This window comes from Sprattus sprattus, assembly GCF_963457725.1.
Source record: "Sprattus sprattus genome assembly, chromosome: 20".
In the NCBI taxonomy this organism is placed as follows: Eukaryota; Metazoa; Chordata; class Actinopteri; order Clupeiformes; family Clupeidae; genus Sprattus; species Sprattus sprattus.
The window spans coordinates 22,761,500-22,783,702 of NC_137918.1; the positions used below are offsets into that span (position 1 = coordinate 22,761,500).

At 47.6% G+C, this 22,203-nt stretch overlaps 1 protein-coding gene across 4 annotated transcripts in view; it reads left to right on the forward strand.

Annotated features, from left to right (window-relative positions):
• Positions 1–1,506: 1,506 nt before the first annotated feature.
• lef1 (lymphoid enhancer-binding factor 1) overlaps positions 1,507–22,203 on the forward strand; it is a gene marked incomplete at both ends in the record, with an annotated part of 43,803 nt that continues 23,106 nt past the window's right edge. For 3 of the 4 annotated variants that reach the window (XM_080859022.1, XM_080859023.1, XM_080859024.1), the window contains 3 exons: positions 1,507–1,713; positions 3,210–3,276; positions 4,581–4,705. In XM_080859022.1, the coding sequence (XP_080715148.1) occupies positions 1,507–1,713; positions 3,210–3,276; positions 4,581–4,705 (399 nt within the window). Of the gene's footprint in view, positions 1,714–2,568; positions 2,617–3,209; positions 3,277–4,580; positions 4,706–22,203 lie in introns of all 4 variants that reach the window. The other variant, XM_080859021.1, reaches the window with a different exon arrangement.

Sequence of the window (22,203 nt, forward strand, 5' to 3'; positions counted from 1 at the left end):
TCCATAGGTATACCCTCAAGCTTACATGTGAAATGAAATATAGGCTACATTTTATTCACAATAATTCAGGCCACAGGCAAGACCTCAAGTCTGAAACACGTCCTTCTACCCCATTCACCATATGAGGTGAAGTGGCCTAAAGTTAAAAAAAAATAAAATAAAATAAAAAAGATTACTGATTATACATGAACAATCTTAGTCTCAATAACAGGTGCAATCAACGCGAACGCGATCTTTGAATAAAGGGGCTGCTTTTTATTCAACATTATGAATTTTCTGAAGATGGAGTTGTACGTAGCCTTACACATGTGCGGGTTTATTAAGATAGCGAGTTCTTGAAAAAAAAAAACTGTGTCGCAAAGAAATTCATTGATCACGTGTGACTGATCATAGCAAGCGACCTCAACACGCATGGGCTACTCACATAGGACACCTAAATTCAGACGGTCTATATCCCAACGTATCGTACACAAAGTTGTAGCGGAGCACTGAAAACTTCCACCTTCTCCTATTTTCATCAGTGGAGTGAGTCTGTAGATTGGTGTCAGCTTCGACACTGCCTCCCCGCCTCTCTCTCCCTTTCCTGTCTACCCATTTGTCTCCCTCTCTCTCTCCCTCTCTCTCAGGAGTGTCAATCGGTGTGGTGTCAATCACAGCGGCGGCTTCTCTTTCATCTTCACGCTCACAGTCATTGCAAGGAAGAGAACGGAGAGAGGAGGGGGAGGAGAGCAAGCTACTTTACAAACACATCTACAGACGCTACATTACTCGTGGAGCGGCGCTCCAGATTGGAACTCGGGTCTACAGCGCTTCGCTTACGATATCTTAACAATTTGTATAGCTTTATTACTGTTAAATTAACACTTTCAGATATGTATTCCGAATTTAGAAGTAGAAATGACCACTCGGCAAGTTATATTTAAAACACAGAGCACGCGTGTGAGTTTGTTACTTTTGTAGTGATTCAACGTTTTTCGAGTTTATTTTCTTGTTTTTCTTATCTTCGTTAGTTTTATTCTCTTTTCACTTTTCACAAGAGGACAGCTACTGGCACCGAGGTTGAGAACGGGGAACTACACGAGACATCACTTCATGCGGTTTTTGTTTAATTTTACCACGGGACCGTCAAGGGAGCAATTCAGAGTGTTTTCTTCCGCTTATTTATAAGGCACGTCTGAAGTTTAACTTGCCATTTTTAAAGAGCCAAACAGGAGTGTGCCACACTCGGAATGTGTACACAGAATTTACGATTGTAGCGATAACATCTTTCATTTCCTTATTTTGGACTCAGTAATTTGAAGAATCCACAATAGCCTACATACAATTCAAACGTCATAGCAAGCCGCACTCCTGTTGCTTTAGCCAAAACATAAGCAGCGTGTTTGCACGCCGTGTGATCACGCTCGACTTCAAGCATAGATTGTTTCCTCTTTCTGGAATCTCTCAACTTTCAGTTACGGGATTTTGAACCCCATTCGAACTGTGTGGGTGCTTGAATAAATCAAAATGCCACAGTTAGCCGGTGGAGGAGGCGGCGGGGACCCGGAGCTCTGCGCCACCGACGAAATGATTCCCTTCAAAGACGAAGGAGACCCGCAGAAAGAACAGATATTTGCAGAGATTAACCACTCGGAAGAAGAAGGGGACTTGGATGAAATCAAGTCCTCTTTAGTCAATGAGACGGAGACAAGTCCACACAGTAACAATCATGATGTAAGTTGCCTTTTCTTGGCTTCAACAATCGATTTGTTTTATGCAGACTGTGAAATGTACGGATCTGGCGACACAGGTGTGTGTCTCCATGGAGAATTAATAATGTCAATAATAACTGAGAAACATCAACAAGGTGGGGGATAACTCATAAATTAGTTTTTTTTTTGTCTATTTGTCTATTATTAACATTATTATTTATATCATTGATATTGACAGAAATCATCCAAAGGGTTAGCCCAGGAACTGAAATAATAAATACACTGCAGCCTACATATAAATCATTCCAATAGTCACCGATGAATAAACTACATTGTCACAGAACCACATCCATAGCCAACTATGGAGGAATTAGTGTTTTATTGAACGAGAAGTTATTGTTGTGTTTTAGCTTGAGTGTTAAAGTATAAGCAAAACACTGATTTTAATTAATGAAAATAAATTGTCTGTGCATCCTTAAAAAAATTATAGCTGGATGCCTTAGAATTAGGCCTGCCAAAACAAGACACATTTTTCCAGACAAGCTTATTGTGGTTTTCAGCTATTTATGTTTTACTGCTTGAAAATATTTATTATTGTCCATTTAACATTATATATATTACATTGCTGATGAGTTGAGAAAGTGCTTCAGATCCACTTGGATTTATGTTTACAATCATGCCCATATAATTTTCTATGATTTGTCCTTGAATCAGAAGTAAATTCGATTTTCCTGTTGAATGAAAACATTGATCTTAAGACCACTTTCATTGCACTCTTTCAGTTGTTTGTAAAAAATTTAATCAGATCAAATTTCTGCCATTGGTGAACGAGAGCGTATCCCTCTGAAATTTTTCAATGTTTTTGTATTTTGTATAGTGCACCAGCTATGGTGAGATCAGATGGAAAACAGGACCCAACCCTCTGGTAGCTATGTAGTGTAATTTGCCATTAAGCAGTGTTAATGAAACATGGTCCTCTTCCACATCTCTTGCACACACTGACACAGAGGAAAATGAAATAAAGGGCTGAATGTTAATTGGGAATCCAGTGAAGTTGCCTGACTCTGCTGCAGGCCACCCTAAGGGAGCTGAACTCTGGGTCTTTTTTAACCAATTCTGTTTGGAGGGAGAGGGGAGGAGGAGGAGGGTTGTGGGTATGTTTGTATGTTTGGTGGCTTTCAGAACCACCGTCTTCCGCAAAGAATAGTTAACCCAGCAATAAGCCCAGCAGCACACTCAGATGGTTTCAGTGGTATTCGTTTTTAAACCCATTTCAGGAAGAATATGGCCTGACATAATATACCAGAGTACATTAAGATGCTTGCAGTAATTTAGATGGGAAACATACTATAGTAATTTGGATCATATTATGCTCAAACTCCTTCTGATCTCTGTCTCTCTGTGAGTGTGTTTCTCTTACTGTTTCTCCTGTTATTTCTTTATTTGTCTAAAAATAATGTTTAGTTGCATAATGGTTACTATATATCTCTCTCTCTCTCTCATATTATTTCTTCACAGGCAGGTAGACAGTCGCAGATAATCCAAGACTCGTACCATAAAGAGCTCAGAGACCATACAGATGATGGTGAGGGAGTATGCCTGTATTTTATTTCCACTGATGCTGATTTTGTAGCTCCTGGATGATTAATGTTCCAGGAAATCCGCTGTTTTTCGTTTTTCTTTCATTATAGAAAATGTGAAATAATCTTCGCAAAATATTTCAAACATTGAACATTCTGGATTGGCTTTTCACATGAGCTATTGTATTAATAGGTTATTGTATCAAATTCACAGAATTTGAAATGTGTTTTAAAATGTATATTCCATTTTTGCTTCAAAACTGGATTTAAATTAGAACTGAAAAGGTGGTAACGTTGAATAGAATATTCTGACCTTACCATCAGTCTTTGCCTGAGTTAGTATTAAGGCTGTTCCTGGAACTGAGTTAGCAAACTAACTGTAGAGGTCAGGACACGTGCCATCAGGGTCAGCCAGCGGACTCAGACCAGTCCCCTGTCACGCCATGCCCCCTTTGCACATAAACTCAGCCACTATTGTCACTGACAACATGTTGCCATGGCGTTCACTTGATCTGTGCCCTGCCCACCCGCCCCACAGCCCTCCGATGACACACAGCCAGGGCACAATAGCATCAACGTGAAGTGTGTCGGCTCCTTTTGTGCTCGGGCTTCTGTGAATATACCCCCACCTCTCAAAAAGACTAAAAACACCTCGCCAGTCTGTGTGCCATCAATGCGCCTCCAGTCATCTCTGCTATAGAGAGAAGCTTCCTGCGACGTGCGGACGGCCCATTCACATGCGGGGGCCTGGTGAGCTCTCGGTCTTGAGGAGTTAGTTCCAGTCGCATGGCAGGCGACAGCAAACAGAGGGGGCGTCTCATGTTTTGACACAAGTCTGTGTTGCCCTTAATTGTGGCTAATTAGCACGTAGGGTCTCTATTGTCCCCATTGAATATCACCGGCCTCCCCCTGTGAAGCGAGACTAGGTGGTGAACAAAAGGCTGTAGTAAAACGGAGCGCAGGTCAAATTAATTCAGTAAAATCATACGACCTAACTAGCTTTCTCAGGCATTATCCGAAAAGTTTAAAACAAACTCCCCAATAGGAACCACTTTAGTCTGTGGTTTCTGATGTTTCACCATTTGGTTTGAGCTCTACAAACAAGCAACATGCTAGTTTTACAGAAGTTCGTGTCGTTAGTGTTATCATTGTTCTTTTGGACCAAAATGTCTAAATGTAAACGGTTGAATTTAGTTGTGACTTAGTTATTTATGGATTGTTACATTGAGTGTCTATAGCTTTTGCCCTACACCTCTCAGTGTGTCTGGCTTGAAATCAATTGCGTCTGGATTGTTTACCCCATTTCTAGGCAAGCATCAAGACATGTACAACAAAGGGCACCCATACTCTGGCTATCCAGGCTACATCATGATGAACATGAACAACGACTCGTACATGAACAACGGCTCACTCTCACCACCCATGCCCAGAACGGTGAGTCGAGTTCTGATACTTCTTGCTCTCTCTGCTCCTCTCCTCTCCTTCCTCCGTCTAGGGAGGTGTCTCCCCTTTCATATGGCCGACAAGGAGGCAGTGTGTTCTTTTATTTGTCCCACCTTGGTTCGGGGTCATGTCCGCAGTAGCATTTCGAAGCAGCCCCATTATGGCTCAAGTTGTGACTTGTTTTAAGGAAATCAATTGGGGTAAAAATGCTGGCATTTCCTGTGCTTTCCTCCAGGTTCTATACAGTCGTGGTAAATTTGCAAACGTAAATAATCAGACACAAAGCCTCGTCATCTCACACGTACACCATATCTCCCTCACGTCTCTGAAAAGGAGCAGCGTAGAGCCTTTTGCTTGTGTGTGTAAAAAGACAAAAAGACAAGCAGCATTCTGTGGTGGATCCTCTGGTCCTCACAGTCCTCACTTTTCCATCTGTCCTGTTTGCAAATTTCCCAAAGACAGACAATGTAGAAAAGAGAGCTGGTGGACACGCCAGCAGCTGCACACCCTAATCCTGTTTGGTGTGTTTTGTGTGGGGAAGACACCCTGTCTGGATATGGCCGGCTGCCTCTCTCCGAACCAGCAGGCTGCGACTGCAGATCAGCCCCTGCCTGCAGAGTGCAGAGAGCGCACTCATCACATACATTGTTCAGGGTGCGAATGAAAAAACCCTTCCCTAACGTCTGCTGCTTTCCGAGGCCCGTGGCTGCACCTCGACGACGCTCTAGCTAACACCGAGGGCTTTTGCCACGCCTGGACGAGAGAAATCCAGGCCGGATAATCACCGAACCTCACCAAAGCTTTTGTGGATGCAGTGGGGATAGTCTGCTAGATGGAGTATCAGTTGGATTTCATTTTGTTAAGCTGGAGGTGGAGGACTAGTGTAAGCACATATATGTTTTGTAGTTGTACTTAACACTAAAAGGTCTATATCCCTCGTCCGGGATATTTTTATTTTTGAGTTTTCGTCTTAGAGACATAAAAAGAACAACCACGGAAACATTGAACCCTTTTCTAATATTATTGCTGAGGTCTTCTAGAATAGAATCATATATTCCATTTGTGCATCAATGTTTTTAGTTAAGCAAAATGTACAAAAACATCAAGGCATGTCAGACAACTTAGAAAAGTCTAAAAGGCCTTGGACCTTAGAGTGTTAAATCACGTGCAGCGAGAGGATTGAGATCTCGTGCAGTGAGAGGATGGCTGTTGAACTCTAAAAGTGATTTCAATTATTTACATTTTTTTTTTTAAACGCTCATTCTATGTGGTATGAGACTTTTCACACAGTTTGAAATATTTTTTTCTGTTTTTATTAGCTATTGTTAACCATGCATTAAATTTGCCCACTCTCTAATAATATGTAAAAGAGTAGTCATTAATCCATCTGTCACTCAGTGGACGGTGGTCTGATGGAACGTACGAGTCCTTTTCTCTCTCTGTCAGTGTATGTCTCTCTCAGCCTGCCTTTCGACACTCCCTCGCCGCTGTATTGATCAAATCTGCGGACAGACACAGTATCTCCAAGGCTTGGGATTGGTTTTCACCGACTTCAAAGGCAGCTTCTTTCCCCTCCTCCTTCTCATTACCCCCTCAAGTTTGGATTGATTTCCATTGACCATGACATTCCTGGGCCTGCCTGCCCACCCAGTTGCACTGCGGCTGCTGTTTCCACTGCTGCTCCTGACCGGGCCTGCTCTCTGCAGCAGAGGCAGTCCCTCACAGAGCCCAGTTACCTCAGATTTACTCAGTCCTTCACAGAGGCAGTCCTTCACAGAGCCCAGTCCCTCACAGAGCCCAGTTACCTCAGATTTACTCAGTCCTTCACAGAGGCAGTCCTTCACAGAGCCCAGTCCTTCACAGAGCCCAGTCCCTCACAGAGGCAGTCCCTCACAGAGCCCAGTCCCTCACAGAGATCAGTCCCTCACAGAGATCTGCCCTGCACAGGGATCTGCCCCTCACAGAGCCTTGCCCTCAGCTTTACTCAGTCCCTCACAGAGCCCAGTCCCTCAGCTTTACTCAGTCCCTCACAGAGCCCAGTCCCTCAGCTTTACTCAGTCCCTCACAGAGCCCAGTCCCTCAGCTTTACTCAGTCCCTCACAGAGCCCAGTCCCTCAGCTTTACTCAGTCCCTCACAGAGCCCAGTCCCTCAGAGAGCCCAGTCCTTCAGCTCTACGGGTCTCCCTCTGTGTGCCAGAGATGGTAGCAAAGCAATTCTGAGTTGTAGGTCAATCTCTCTGACCCGGGCAGCTAGCGTGATCCCAGAGTAGGTGATTGAGAGCCGCTGTACGTCCAGGTGCTCTGAAAACGACATTGAAAATAGTCTTAAATTCCTTCACGGAGCGGGCTCTGATTTAAATTGTGAAACAAAGTGGTCTACCTATTTTTTTTTTTCTGTGCTGAAATTGTAGCAACTGTGCCTCAAAGCAATCAGAACGAGCCAACTCTGAGCCCTTCTCTTTCCATTTAGCATTAGCCTCTCCTGCCTGCCTGCCCCCCTCCCTCTCTCCCCGTGCCCCCCATCTGTGGGATCACAATGGTGGCGAGGGTTTGGATTTCATTTGATGGCGTAATGGGTTCCTCCTTAGCTGCCCCCCGTGTTTGTGTCTTCAGCAGGAGGTCGTGTGGGGTTTGACTGTTACATATTGGATTATTTAAAGCAACTGCATGTGCGATTGCTCGGCTCTCTGTCTCTTTGGTTGCCACCTGGCCACTGCTGGATTGCACGAAGGCCAAAGTCTGCGTGCACTGTGCCAACTCGCCCTCTTATTAAATGAGCCTGAGGAACAAAATCCAGCTCCTCACAGAGCTTAGCTCTGGCTGCTAACACACTACAGAGGTAAACACGCATGTAGCTCTGGCTGTCAACCCACCATAGAGGTAAACACGCATGTAGCTCTGGCTGCTAACACACCATAGAGGTTATTCACGCATGTAGCTCTGGCTGCTAACACACCACAGAGGTAAACACGCATGTAGCTCTGGCTGCTAACACACCACAGAGGTAAACATGCATGTAGCTCTGGCTGCTAACACACCACAGAGGTAAACACGCATGTAGCTCTGGCTGCTAACCCTCCATAGAGGTAAACACGCATGGAGCTGTGGTGCTGCTGTGGGGTCTGGGGACATTATGCACCTAAGAAGGCGTCTCAGCAAATGCATCCTCTTTTAAACACAGGGTTGGATTGAGCTAGGAGAACAGAGATGCGTTACTAGCGTGACTAGCACTCGTTTTTAGTAATACAGAGCAGTAACCTCTTGAAGAATTATCTACATTTATCTACATTTGATTGATTTGAAATGTATATTAAAAAAAAATGTGTTTCTTATATTAAGTTTTATTTTAGTTCTAGAGTAGAATAGTTTCTTCGTGGTCCAAAAACGCAATTTGACACAATCCAGTGACCCTTCCAGAGAGCTAGCTGTGTGCTGGTCTGCCAGCCTGTGCAAGCAGTCTGGAGTGTGCTGGTGAAGATTTAAAGCAGGTTTCTGGCACTGGAGTGGAGAGTCCCTGCCCCTTCTTGGTCCCCCTTCCCCCAGCGCCAGCGCCAGGGCCCAGTGGCGATAAAGCTGTGAGGAGAAACTCCCACTTCTCTTTGATGTGGGACGTGACGGATCTCCTGCACCGTGTGGATGTGCCGTGGAATCACAAACCCCACAAACCCGGGCTTACTAACAGGATTTAATACAGCACAACTGTGTGTGTGTGTGTGTGTGCGTTTGTGTGTGTGTGTGTGTGTGTGTGTGTCTCCACCTGAACACTTCAGTTCCCAGCAAACCAAAAACACAACTTCCCTATGCTTTATTGGTGTGCTGTTTGGATGTGTAGTTTCCATCCGGAGCATGGCTGTCAGCTTCATCTCAGCATAATATTCACTACCAACCTCTGCTGTTCACTGAGGCAGCTATAACTAAAACTGCACCACAGAAATAGAATTTCCATATCTTCTGTATGTAATGAATTGCACAAAATGCACGTGTGTGTGTGTGTGTGTGTGTGTGTGTGTGTGTGTGTGTGCGTGCGCGCCCGCTTGTCCTCAGGCATGCACTGTTAAATACTCACTCAAGTCAAACCCTGTCCAGCCCGTTGTCCCATAGCACAGCACATGGACTGAGGGAGGGAGGAGTGTTGTGGTCATGTGCGTGCCGAGCTCGTCTGCTGGTACAGAGCTCCGTTGTGCTCCGTGTGTGTGTGTGTGTGTGTGTGCCGCAGCGAGGCGTAGGGGACGGCGGCGGCGGCGTCATCTGCTCTCCAGGTCCCCCTGATCGCCCACATGCCTGGACCTCCCAGAGCGCCCCTGCCCCCGGGCCTTTTCAAGCGCTCCAACCAACGCAGCACACCCGGGCCTTTCTAAACAGGGCCATCGATACCTCATTTACATCCCACACTCCCCTGGTGCAGCAAAGAAACACAGGCCTATTGGATCCATGTGTCCTCTCTCTCTTCTTGTAAAAGCCACCCCCTGACAATGTCTTGAGTTGGGCATTTTTGAAATGTCCCTCTCAAGCAAAATACAGTTGAGCCATTTTGTATCGTATTGCAACATCAAAGCCCTTGGCATCACGGTTATGAGAAAATCGCTGTTTTTTTGTGAAAGCCACACTTCTTGATGTGGGCTCCTTAATTATTCTTTTGGTTTAGATTTTTTTCCTTAAAGGAGAACCTAGCTGTTAGTGTGTGGCAGCTGTACCAGTTTACTCTTCGTGTGTGTGTGTGTGTGTGTGTACATGAGTGCACATGTTACACACAGATGTTTAAGCCTGCAGTTGCAGATACATTTCTTTTTTGCTCGCAATTTCCAATCAGAATGTTTCCAAAGGTTTCAATTAGGAGAGTTTTTTTTTCCCTGATATCGTTTTTTTGATTGTTGTTCAGTGTAGTTCAAACCTAGATCAGCTCCACAGATAGACTCTGAACGGCCCTGTCTCTCAATCTACTCACTTTCGACCCCCGATTCGAAGCGTTGCAGATACCGTGTGCGGATAGAGAGTGTTCGTCCTTACGATAGGGCTATCTGTATTAGTTTCATTTCGGACGCAGGCAAACTAGGCTCCGTGTAAAGGGGGCCTCACTCCTAGCTAGCATGCTGGTTAGCTTGGGTCTCTCTCTCTCGCTCTCTGGCCCCCTCTCTCTCTCTCCCTCTCTCTCTCTCTCTCTCTCTCTCTCGCTCTCTGGCCCTCTCTCTCTCTCTCCCTTTCAGTCCTAGCTAGCGTGCTGGTTAGCTGGGGTCTCTGGGGTGCTCTGCTCCCTGTGAGGAGAGTGTGTGTGTGTGTGTGTGTGTGTGTGTGTGTGTGAGGAGGTTCTCCCTCCTTCCCCGCCACCTGCTGGGCTCCTGTCACTCGTCACCCTGAGCCCAGTCTGGAGCAGCCAGCCGGCCGTGTGTTGTCACAGTTGTCATCGCCCCGGCCACCCCTCGCTGTGACGGCCTGGTCCTGGGGCTGACCTCCGTGACGCTCCTGCGGTGCGTGCTCCAAACGTCGGCCGCTGCTCCCTCCGCCCCAGCATGGCCGCCGCCCCAAACACAGCTGCTTCAGACGCAGAAGGTTCCAGCACACTCAGGCCTGTTGAGTCGAGTGATGGAGGACGGATCTGGGCAGTTTTTCTTTTTGCGTTATGAGGAAAACAACAAAGTCTTTGTAGATTCCCCCCGCTAATAATTCCTAATAATGCATTGTTGTTTAATTTGAATTAATATGGCTGTTCATTGAGATCGTTAAATGTAGTTTTGAGGCGTTAGTGTTTGTGGGGCTCTGATAAGAGGGGGGTGTCACAGAGTGACAGGGTGACCGTTGGCCTTGAGGGGGTGTGCATGCGTGGGGGTGCAGAGGCGCTCCTCTCTTCTCCATTTCACGGGGAGGCGCAGGCAGGAGGACTCCTCTCGGGTGGAGGGTGGAGTGATGATCAATAGCAGCTCTGTTGCAGGAGGTTTGGCCTCTCCTCTCTTTCTCTCCCCTCTCTCTCTTTCTCTCTCTCTCTTTCTCTCCACTCACTCTCTCTCTCTCTCTCTCTCTCTCTCTTTCTTTCTCTCTCTTTCTCTCCACTCACTCTCTCTCTCTCCCCTCTCTCTCTTTCTCTCTCTCTCTCCCCTCTCTCTTTCTCTCTCCACTCACTCTCTCTCTCTTTCTCTCTCTCTCTTTCTCTCCACTCACTCTCTCTCTCTCTCCACTCTCTCTCTCTCTCTCCCCTTTCTCTCTTTCTCTCTCTTTCTCTCCACTCACTCTCTCTCTCTCTTTCTCCCCTCTCTCTTTCTCTCTCCTCTCTCTCTTTCTCTCTCTCTCTCCCCTCTCTCTCTTTCTCTCCCCTCTCTCTCTTTCTCTCTCTCTCTCTCCCCTCTCTCTTTCTCTCTCTCTCTCCCACTCGCTCTCTCTTTTCATATTTTTTTCAGAAGCTCATTATTTTTGCTCTGCTGTGGGTGTGTGAGTAAAAGAGCCTCCCATGCTTCGTGGTTCTGACAGTGCTGAAATATTAATGGTCCCCTGGTGTAGGAGTTTGGTAAAGGCCCTCGCAGTGCTATAGTACAAAGGGTGGCTTGCCACCAGGCTCTATTAGCCAAGCCGTTAAACGGATAGATGGATACAACTCCTTTTTTCCTTTCACTCATTTTTTTTTTCTTCTAACTGAGCACATCAAACCATTTCTTCCCCCCCCCCCCAACCTCATTCAAGCTCAGATACAGAGGGACTCACTGTTTTTGTTTCTCAAACTATAGTCATCTTCATCCCCTTTCATTTTAATTCTCTCTCTCTCTCTCTCTCTCTCTCTCTCTCTCTCTTTCTCTCTCTGTGACTCTCTGACTTTGTTCCAGCCTGTGGAGGAGAGACGGAGGGAGGGGTTTGCTATCAATTCATTATGTGTGGTCTCGGCCATAAAAAACACCCTGTTCTTTGACTGGGTAAAGAGCCTGTCTTTAATTTTTGGGAAACCCATAAAAGTGTGTCGCTCCTTTCATATCTGCCCCTGAATTGAAAACAAATGCTGTATTTTCCCCCTTCCCTTTGAACTGCCCAATTATGGAGTTGTGAAAATAAAAATCACCCCGTCTATCTCTCCCCCCCCCTCTGCTTTTGCTCTTTCTGCTGTGCACTTCTCAGTTTTTATTCCACTCTTTCCCTTCCTTCTCTTCCATTTCTGTCGTTCTCTGTTCCTGTCCTTTATTTTGCTCCTTCAGTTTTGCTCCCTCTTCCTTTTTCACTCTTTTTTTTTTATTTTCACCCTTCGTCTCCCCCTTGTTTTTGAAGAAGAGGAGGGTGGAGGGGGGGGGGGGGGGGATCACTGATGTCAAAGTCAAAACCAAGAGCATTAAGAAAACTGGCGAAATGCAATACAGCTGCAATCTGACATGACGCTGGAAAATAGGGCTGAGGAGCGGAGAGGCTCGGCGTATTCCCAGGGCGCGCAACTGCTCGCGGCCTTGGCTTTGATCTCTTCAAAGCCTCCTGCCTCCTACTAGATGGAGAGGCTTGGCTGCTGCTAGTGAGCGAGAGAGAGAGAGAGAGAGAGAGAGAGGGGGAGAGAAAGAGAGAGAGAGAGAAAGGGGGGTGGATTTAGAGAAAGGGGAAGGGAGGAGGGTTGTGTGTGTTGGAAGGAGGGTGAGGATGGGGGGGGGGGGGGGGGGTTGAAGAAGGGGGGGGGGGGGGGGGGGGGCTCTAGTCTTTTCTTTCCAGGCTGAAATCAATCACAGCGCCGGAGCAATTATGTGTAATTCAACGAGGGCTCAGATTAGTGGGTCTGTTACCTGAGCGACTGTGTCTGTAATCTCCACGACACACCGTCCGTCTCCCCAGCAAAGGGAGGCCGGGGCCGAGGGGAGGAGGAGGGGTGGGAGGGAGGGGAGGGGAGGGAGGCGCTGAAAATCGAGCCACGCTGCCGTCCAGCAGAGCAGAAAAATGGTGACACAAAGGGGTGATTACACTTGCAGATGTCCCGTGTTTAGCGCCGGGGCTGTTTTGGTGGCGTGAACACTGAGGTTGCAAGCGAGCTAACGAGGCGCTCCTTTGTGGCAGTGCGTGTGCCCAGAGCTCACCCCCCACACCCCACCCTCTTGCCACCCCTTCTGCTTGGCACCGGTGCACACACTGTCCACCTCCCTCCAGGGCCCAATTTGCTTTGGCTGGAGAGGGGCCTGCAGTGAAGGGTGGATGGCCACAGACAGACAGTCACAAACTCACTACGCAGTTTAACATTGTATCGCATTCTCCTCTCCCCTCTCACCAGTCTCTTCTTGGTTTTCCCCTCATCGGGAGTGTTTTTGCTCTCCTCTTTGAGCATACCTTTTTAATTCACACTTTTTTTTCCTTTTTTTTTTTATAATCCTCGTGGAGTTTTTTTTTCCTCCAAAAAATATTGACAACTTCCAGACAAATTGTGATCATGTGCCTTTTGAAATGAATTTAAGCCGTCTGTTGGCAGTGTTTTTCTCAGGTTTGCTATGTTTCTCACTGACTATTCTTATCTCTCAGCCTGAAATACGCTCAGCACTCCTTCTCCTTCTCTCTCTCTCTCGCTCTCTCTCTCTCGCGCTCTCTCTCTCTCCTCTCTTTTTCTTTCTCTCTCGCTCTCTCTTTCCTTCTCTCTCTCTCTCTCTCTCATTCCTCTACTACTCTCTGTGCAGAAGTGTGTGTGTGTGTGTGTGTGTGATGCTGCTGTTGGAGGGTGAAGAGAACGCCTCTTTGTTTACTCCAGGACAGTCACTTGATGCAGGATGATGAAACCCATAAAACTATTCGGCAAGAATGTGTTTGTTCATCTGATCAGGGCTTTTGTGCCGCTCCTGCCTTTGATCAACCGCTGCGGTGGCTATTAAAGGCAACTCTGTCTCCCATGGGATGTACACATTTAAGAAAATTAGATTTCTAGCTTTGTTAAAGGACTGAGAGGCAAGGACATTGATGGCTGTTAAAGTCACTAAGAGTCTAGCACCACTAAGCTCAAACTGAGCAATAGCACACTGCAACAGTGGGACTGGTTGGCTCATAGTCATGGCAGAATTTTTAATGGTGATGAACTGAATTAAAGTCAACAGGATTATTTTGTCCTTTCCATTTTTGTTTTGCCGAGATTCATTTCATTACAGACGCAACGGCATTTATTTTTTTCTAAAGTTGTAATGCAAACTCGCTGTCTAACAGTGGGGGTCTGATTGCTTCGGAGGCTGTGGGCGCTGGGTTTGGGGTGCGGATGGCCTTACCCACACACGGGGGGGGGGGGGGGGGCGGTTGGGCAGGTGAACCTTTTCATGTCTACCCAATGCAGGGACATCAGAGGCTGGGCTGCCACTTTGAGTTGCCGGCCATCAAACAATGCATCAAAATATCAAATCGATTCGGCTGGCCCTGAGCCCCCGCCAGATCAAAGCATCCAAAGTAACTGCGCTGCCATCACCAAAACACACTGCATCCTGGGAAAAAAAAAAAAAAGAATGGAAAAGGTGCAAGGTCTCCGAGAGATACAGCAAACATGCCCAGAACGATACTTTGTCGACTCTCTCCATGGACGCTGTCAGTCTCTCCGGGGACGTGAGAGGTGTGCGTGACTCCTCTGATGTGCTGCCCGTCTCTGGAGTCACACAGAGGGTCACCCTGACCTGGATGAGATCACTGCCCTTTCTCTACCTTTGGATCTTCTAAAGAAAATAGCAGCCATCTTTGACTGGAATAGGTGAAGGAGTCGGCTAACACAATGCTGGCTTACACAATGCTGCATTCTAAGATAAAAATGTATCCATCCAGCTGGCTGGCCTGCTGTTTAGTCTTAAATAAGCATGACCACCTGTATATGTACTGGCTTTTATGTTTGGATAGTTTGTAGTTTAATGGTGCTTTTTCCTGACTATTAAGAAGCAATCTTTCATTCCTCCCTTAATGCTGTCACCTGGGCATAATTCATGCAAGAGGTTTTGGCCTACACAGAAGTTGAATCAGCCTAAAGGTTTGGCCCGCTGCTCCTAGCCTTTGTCTTGGAACCAATAGCTAGAGCATTACTTGAATAGAGGCATGGCCTAGTACCTACTTCACTCCTGTGTTTGGCCATGTTTGGACACACTCGTTGTCTTGTTTGTATAGAGTCAGACAAAAGCCACAAAAGAGCCCCTACAGAAGTAACGCAAGGGGGGAGGGGACACTCTTGTTGGCGAGTTGATTCTCAAGAGGTTGTTGAAGTGTTCCCCTAGTCATACACTGGTGGAGAATAGCCATTTGTTCACCAGGGATTACCCCTCTTTCTCTCGCTCTCTCACTCGCTGTATCCTTAAAGCCACACAAAGCTGAGATCCCTGAAGCTGTGCTGAAAAGCAGTACCTCACTAGTTAATCCTTATCGACGTAGAGAAGCAGTCCCACATAATTGGACTGCTAGCAACATGGTATTGTTCCTTCAAAAATCTATTATGAAAGCCGATGACGCATACCCATAAATGGCAACTATTCATTGATTTAGTGATACTAGTTTGCATGCATACCCATCAGAAATAGCATGCACAATGAACACCACTTAGTAGCATTGATAACATAACGAATGAAATTGAGGACATGGCATTCACTTCTATGTTTCAGTTTTTCAAAAGCTTTGTGTGAGCTGGTGCTCATTCTGAAGCCACTGGTCCAGTCCATGGAATTCTACCAGAGAGGAGTTGTGTGTGTGTGTGTGTGTGTGTGTGTGTGTCATCTGTTAAGAGAATAGCCACTGGGTGAAGTGCAGCCTCATAAGGTGTGTGCTTTCAGAGGTGGTGTGCTGAGGTGAAGAGGCCAAGGCTCGTGTTACAGAGAGGGGTCAAAAGTTCACCCAGGAAGGCAGACAGGTGTCAGGCCTGGAGCTCGGGAGGGTTTCTCTGACGGTCTGTGACTGAGCTGGTTTTTAAAAAGCTGATGGCCTCGTGGAGCTGCGGAATCTTCTAGCAGTGGCTATGATCTCCAGCGTGCAGCCTGACTGGACCCAGGATGTTGCTGCTGTCTTATTGCTTTATTCCACTGCCCATTCCCCTGCTGTTTTTTGTGCTTGTAATTTAGCTGCCCAGCTCGATGCCTGACTGTAGTTTCTGCCAAAGCGCTGGTGCCGATGTTTGTGTCTGTGAAACTAGGTCACTACTCGGCATGCCAGGCAGCCTCCATTCATATCCCGTCTTCCTCTCATTTCAAATGTGGTATTCACATACACACACACACTCACTCTCACTCTCTCTCTCTCTTTTTCTCTCTCTCTCTCTTACACACACTCTGTCACTCACACACACACACACACACACACACACACACACACACACACACACACACACACACATACACACGCGAATCCCCCCCCCCACACACACACACACACACACACACACACACACACAGAGGATCCACCCTGTCGTCAGTCTGCCTGTGAACATTCCTCCCGTGGCAGTGCTTCCAGAGGGAGTCGGCGGGCTGCTGAGCGTAAGCCTCCCACTCAGGTAGACCCTCACAAAGAGATGCCAGAGAGCTCCATTTTCCCCGTCACCACCAGACTCCCAAATCCAGACTGACAGCCTTTCACGTGCACCGTACCTGTGCAAACGCTGAAGCCACCTCTATCTAGGCACAGCAGGCAAATCCCCCTATTCGCTCCCCATTCACAGATTTATGCATGCGGTGTGCTTCTAGGGCGACTCCAGAAAGCAGTTTATAAAATGCACGTCTTTATCGAGTTTTTTTGTTCCTTTGTCATTGTGTATGAGAGCTGGCGGAGTGGGGGGCAGGGGGGGGGCAGGGGGGGGGCACGGTCGGGTATCCAACAGTTGATACTGTTCAGTATCGGTGCGAGCTCCGTCTGTGGATCAGTTGGTTAGCTGCTCAGTCGGCTAACGGTAAACACACACGGCCTGTTTATGCAGGGCCGCCGGTTGCCATAAATAGCTTTCATAGAGAGCTGCCAGCCAATTGGAAAGGGAAATAAAGCCGCTCCGCGCGTTGGCGGGACTGCATGGGGGTCACAGAGACCTTCGACCTGCCTCCATCTTTGGGGCATTGCATCATCAGTAGCCGTAGTGAAGCAGCTGAAGCTCTCGTTCCACGTGGTGTCTTTCCAGGGATCCAGGTGTTTCGCATGCAGTGAAGAGAGAGTGTGTGTGTGTGTGTGTGTGTGTGTTTCATTTTGCCATGGTGATTATGTCAGAATCGGCTGCTTGTGTAAAAGGGCAGAAGGTCACGGAAGTGTCCCATCTCCTCATCTTCCTCCCCCTCTCCTCATCTTCCTCCCCCTCTCCTCATCTTCCTCCCCCTCTCCTCATCTTCCTCCCCCTCTCATGCACAAAGAGAGATGTGTGCCTATGCTCTGGAGTTTTACTCTATGACCCTGCATATAGAAGAGACCACGTGGGTGTGTGTGTGTGTGTGTGTTTAATCTGGCACATTCTATAAGCTCTTGAGCTTGTGTGTGTGTGTGTGTGTGTGTGTGTGTGTGTGTGGAGACTAATATGCACACACACACACACACACACACACACACACACACACACACTGGCTCTGGTCAGTGGGAGTAGCCAGTCCTGCTGGTAGTGCCTCTTCAGTGGAATGTTTGACCTTTCCTCGGCGCTTTGATGTGACCAGCTCCTGCTGTGTTAATGAGCCCTGCGCCCAGCCACAAGGTGAACATGCTGCAGGGGTGCCGAGCGCCCGGCCAAAACCCACTAGCAACCCATCCACAGCCCTCGCGTCCCAAACATGACGCCCACACAACCACCACACAACCCTCTCACAACCTCCACCTCTGACGCGAGCGGCAGACCCTAGCTGTACGAGCTACGGCGAACTTTTATAAGTAACATGAAATCTGTGCGTTTGAAAGTGTCCTCCAGCTTTGGAGCAATTGGAGTGCAAAATGCTACTGAATCAAGGAGGCAACACAGAAAAGATCAGAGAGGAACCACAAGGGCAAGAGCAACAAACAGTACTGCTGATAATGAGACACTGTTCTGCTTTTGCGGCGTACTGCAAAACCAATCCAGCCAAGTACACTCTCTCCCTCTCTCTCTCTCTCCCTCTCCCTCTCTTTCTCTCTCCCTCTATTTCTCTCTCCCTCTCTTTCTCTCTTTCTCTCTTTTTCTCTTTTTCTCTGTCTCTCTTTCTTTCTCTCTCTCTATCTCATTTTGTATTATTTATTATTATTTTATTTGTTTATTTATTTATTTATTTATTCATTCAATTATGAGCGGGACAAAATATGTGAGTAAATAGATCCACCCAAAGGCCTGGTGGCGTGTCCTAGCTCCGAGAGTGCAGTGGTATGATTTAGAGTTGGCTGTGTAATTGAGGGATGGAGAGAGAGGGAGAGAGAGAGGGAGAGAGAGGGAGAGAGAGGGAGAGAGAGGGAGAGGGAGAGGGAGAGGGAGAGGGAGAGGGAGAGGGAGAGGGAGGGAGAGAGAGAGAGAGAGACTGACTCCATGCAGTCTCTGAGGAGCTGGAAGCATGCCATGGATGTATCACTGTGTGTTTGTTTTATGGTTGGTGTCTGTCAAAGCGCCGGGGCCACATATGCTGGTCATGTGGTTTTTCTCAGGGCGTTAACGGGATTTGTTTGATCTGAGTTCCTTTGGGGTGGGGGTGTGCATTCAGTCTGAAGATGACAGCCTGAAAGAGCTCTCTCTGTCTCTCAGCTATTCAATATCCTGTACTTAGCCCTCTCATAACAATTAAAATGGAAATACTACCATTTTAACACAAGATAGAACAGAAAGCAGAACATTTCAATCAATGGTTTTCCGTGCTTTTTGGCTTGTATTCTACCAGGACAGCCTTGACATGGAAGGCACTGGAGAGAAAAGCAAGTCTTGTAGCTGGTATCTAAAGGAGATTAGTGTACGCATCAATAATATATCTTCCACAGAAAAATATAGCGCATTTGAAAATAGACGGCACTTTTAATACTGACACATCTAAGCTCTTCACACCCTTCTCCTCCAATGAGAATGTGAGGATGGAAGTGTGTGTGTCCCAGTGTCGTCGTCGTCTTCTGCGTTGGTGGATCACTGATGAAGCGTCGAGCAGAAGAAAGGGGAAAAGTAGAACAGTGGGGGCTGGGGATGGTGTGAAGGCTTCATGGATGTACGTTTCTCTCCAGGGCAGTCTTTCCTTGAGTTACTCTCCTCCTCCTCCACCACCTCCTCCACCACCACCTCCTCCTCCTCCTCCACTCCTTCCATCCCCTTGTTCGTCTCATTACCCTGGGCACGTGCCGCGTGATGCCGGCTCGCCTTTCTTCTCCATTAATTGGGTTCGGTTACATTAAGCCCCACGGCTAAGAGGCCATCCTGCCAATAACACATTCCATTTTCAGCACTCCGCTGAAGACCGGGGGGGCCTCGTTCCTCTCTCCCTGAATGCTAATTGGTTATTTATTTAAGTTTCCTCTCGGTCAAGCCCTGTTTTGATTGAGGGAGACGCACCTCTCTCTGCTTTTATTTTGTTTTTATTTGAAGATATCTCTGGTCGTGTGATGGGCCCCCCCCCCCCCCCCCCCCCTCTGGTGAGGAGGGTGTTTTCACCTTTTGTTTTTGAAAGGTCATGCATTCCTCGGGGCGTGAGTGGGAACACCTGGTCGGCTCTCTCTCTGTGTGTCGGCTCAGAGCAGAGTTGGGTGTGTCCTCTTTTTCTCTCCCTCTGTCCATCCAAACATCAGGAACACGGCCTGCTCTGTCTGCAAACGTGTGTGCGTGTGTGTGTGTGTGTGTGTGTGTGTGTGTGTGTGGAAGGTGTACCTCTCAGCGGCGTAAAAGCCCTTTCTATTAGCAGTCGGCTCATATTGGAGCATCTCCACGAGAGACCACAAAGTCCTGCTCACGAGGAAACGAAAGGCACTCGTTACTCTTTGTGTGAGGTGAGGGGGTGGAGAGAATGAGTGTGTGTCTGTGTGTGAGTGAGTTAGAGAGAGAAAAAATGACAGTCACACACACTCCACACACCCCTCTCTGCCTGTCTGTTTGAGTATGTGTGGAAAGTCAAACAGTGCGCAGGTGAGGCGGTTGGGCGGGGGGATGGGGGGCGGGGCGGGGGGGATGGGGTCTTCAGAGAGATTTACCAGCATGGGAATCTGTCGCCACCACTTCAGTCGCCATCTCCCCCCGACTGTTTGCAAAACACCTCGCACCGCTTTGCACACACACTTGATTGTAGCCGTGAGGCCTGAGGAGTCCTCATTGCATATAAATTACAGAAGTGGGAAGCGATTATTATAAAAAAAATCCAGCTTCCTCTCTCTCTCGCCTCCCCCCCCCCCCCCCCCCCCAACGCAGAAGCGGGGTAATTGAGTGGAGCACAAAAGGGTCTGGTAGCGTGTGGAGAACGCTGAGGGAACGCTAAGATAATTCCCTGGAAATGTTTAAAGTGCCAAGTGCCGTCAGGGAGGGGGGAGGGGGGAGGGTGTGGGTGGGTGGGAGGGAGGGAGATGTGATGGAGTTCAGTTCAGCAGAGATTGCCAGCACTTTTTAAATGGGCTGTTGAAAAGCAGAACGCTGTTGGCGAGTTCTGTTGAGGTCAGGTTTGCAAGAGCTCTTTTCCAACAGGGTGAGAAGGAGAAGCCACACAGTGCAGTCCTCCTATACCAGTGCTTCCCCTGCTTTAAGCAAACATGTGTTTTCTGGTCATCTAAAAGGAACTGGCTGTAAAGTTTTGGGGTATTCTGTGAGGGGAACTAAATAGCTCGGGTCATGAGGGAGGACTCTGTGCTTTTAAATGAAGAATCAAGCGCCTGACCCAAGTGCTTGGCTCCTCTCCCATCCTGCTAAAACTTTTCCTCCTTTTTTTTTTCTCTCCTTGGCTTTCTGTTTTCCTCCCTTTTACCCCTCACCCTTTTCTCGTGTTCCTTTCATTCACGCTCCCTCTCTTCCTCTGTCTTTCTCTCTCTCTTCCTCTGTCTTTCTCCCTCTCTTCCTCTGTCTTTCTCTTTCTCTCTCTCTTCCTCTGTCTCTTTCTCTCTCTCTTCCTCTGTCTCTTTCTCTCTCTCTGTCTGTGAGCGCCGGAGTTTCTGTAGGCTTGCTGCCAGCTCGAGTTCCGCACAATGAATTTCTATTAAAAACCACATCTGAGGCACTTTTTTAAGAGGGCCCCGGCCCAAGCCTGGTTATAAAATTCCAAATGGAAACGCTTCTTTTCAATCCGCGCCGCCTCTCTGAAAATATGAATAGAAATGCCTAAGCCTATTATTTCTCCTTCACAATAAAAAAAAGGGGGGGGGACCTCCAATATGGCTACTCTCCATCCCCACCGCCCAGCCTGTGAAAGTTTCACGGCGGCCGGATCAGAGGATAAATCGCTATGACATAGCATGACCCGAGACTGTGGTCAGTCAAGGCTGTCCAACCACTTCCCTGGTGGGGGGGGGGGCTTTAGCAAAAAGTGTTTTTGTTTAATATGACACATCGCTGGAAAGGCAAGCGGACGGGCGCCGCCATTTGATAGAACCACCTGGAAGGATTTGACTTGTCTCTGTTGCTTGTGTTAGATCACCCTGAATGACTCGCTCCTCTCTTTTCTTTTCTTTTCTTTTTTTTTTCACCCTCTCTGCCGTCTCACCAGTGAAACCATGTTGGGGCCCAGCCCTTCCTGCCTGTATTAAAAGCAGCCAGAGAGAAACCTCCATCTCCCTGTAATTATTAGGTCTGAGTTTTGGTCCTCCTGGCAAAAAAAAAACATCAAGCCGCCAACATTAGCTTCACCGACAGTTTATGTGTACGGTGTTTCAATTTAATTGGTAATTTTTAGGTTCATTTCCTGGTGGTTTGAGTGGCGCTCGATTGCTCCCTTGTGCACAGCCCTCAGTGATGATGTATTGGTCACACAGGCCTAGCGTTTTGCTGGTGGATTTTCAGCCACAAGTAGCACACAATGAAGGGAGTTTATTAAGAAGTTGAGAGAAATGGCTTTGACAGCTGCGACTGGGGGGAGCAAAAAAAAAAAAGCAGTCCTATCCAATATGGCGGACGGATGGGTACGCCTTCCTAAGCCCAGCACATTTCATGGGGGCTGGGAGTCACCAACCTAATACTGTTCGTGTGTGTGTGTGTGTGTGTGTGTGTGTGTGTGTGTGTGTGTGTGTGTGTGTGTGTGTGTGTGTGTGTGTGTGTGTGTGTGTGTGTGTGTGTGTGTGTGTGTGTGTGTGTGAGAGAGTGTGTGGACAGAGACAGACAGATTCATTTGCATTTGTGTTCCTCAAAGACAGAACAAACCCCCCCTCCTTTAGTCATCCCCTCTCTCTCTGGAGTCAGATACAGAGACTGTGGCTTAAATTAAAATCCTCCCACGTCTTATCTCTTTCCCACAGGAGAAGCCAATGGGATCTGAAAAGCGTAAAATGGGAGTGAGGGGTTGAGGATGCTAACGCCATCATTTAGCTAACTAGCACAGGCCCATCACTGTGGCCCTGGGACCCAGAGCAACACATCACGGTGGAAGCTAGCCTGTGATTAGCGCTCTTTATGTAGGATAAGGCTCATTAAAGCTACTACTGCACATAGCTTATCCCCGACCTCTGAC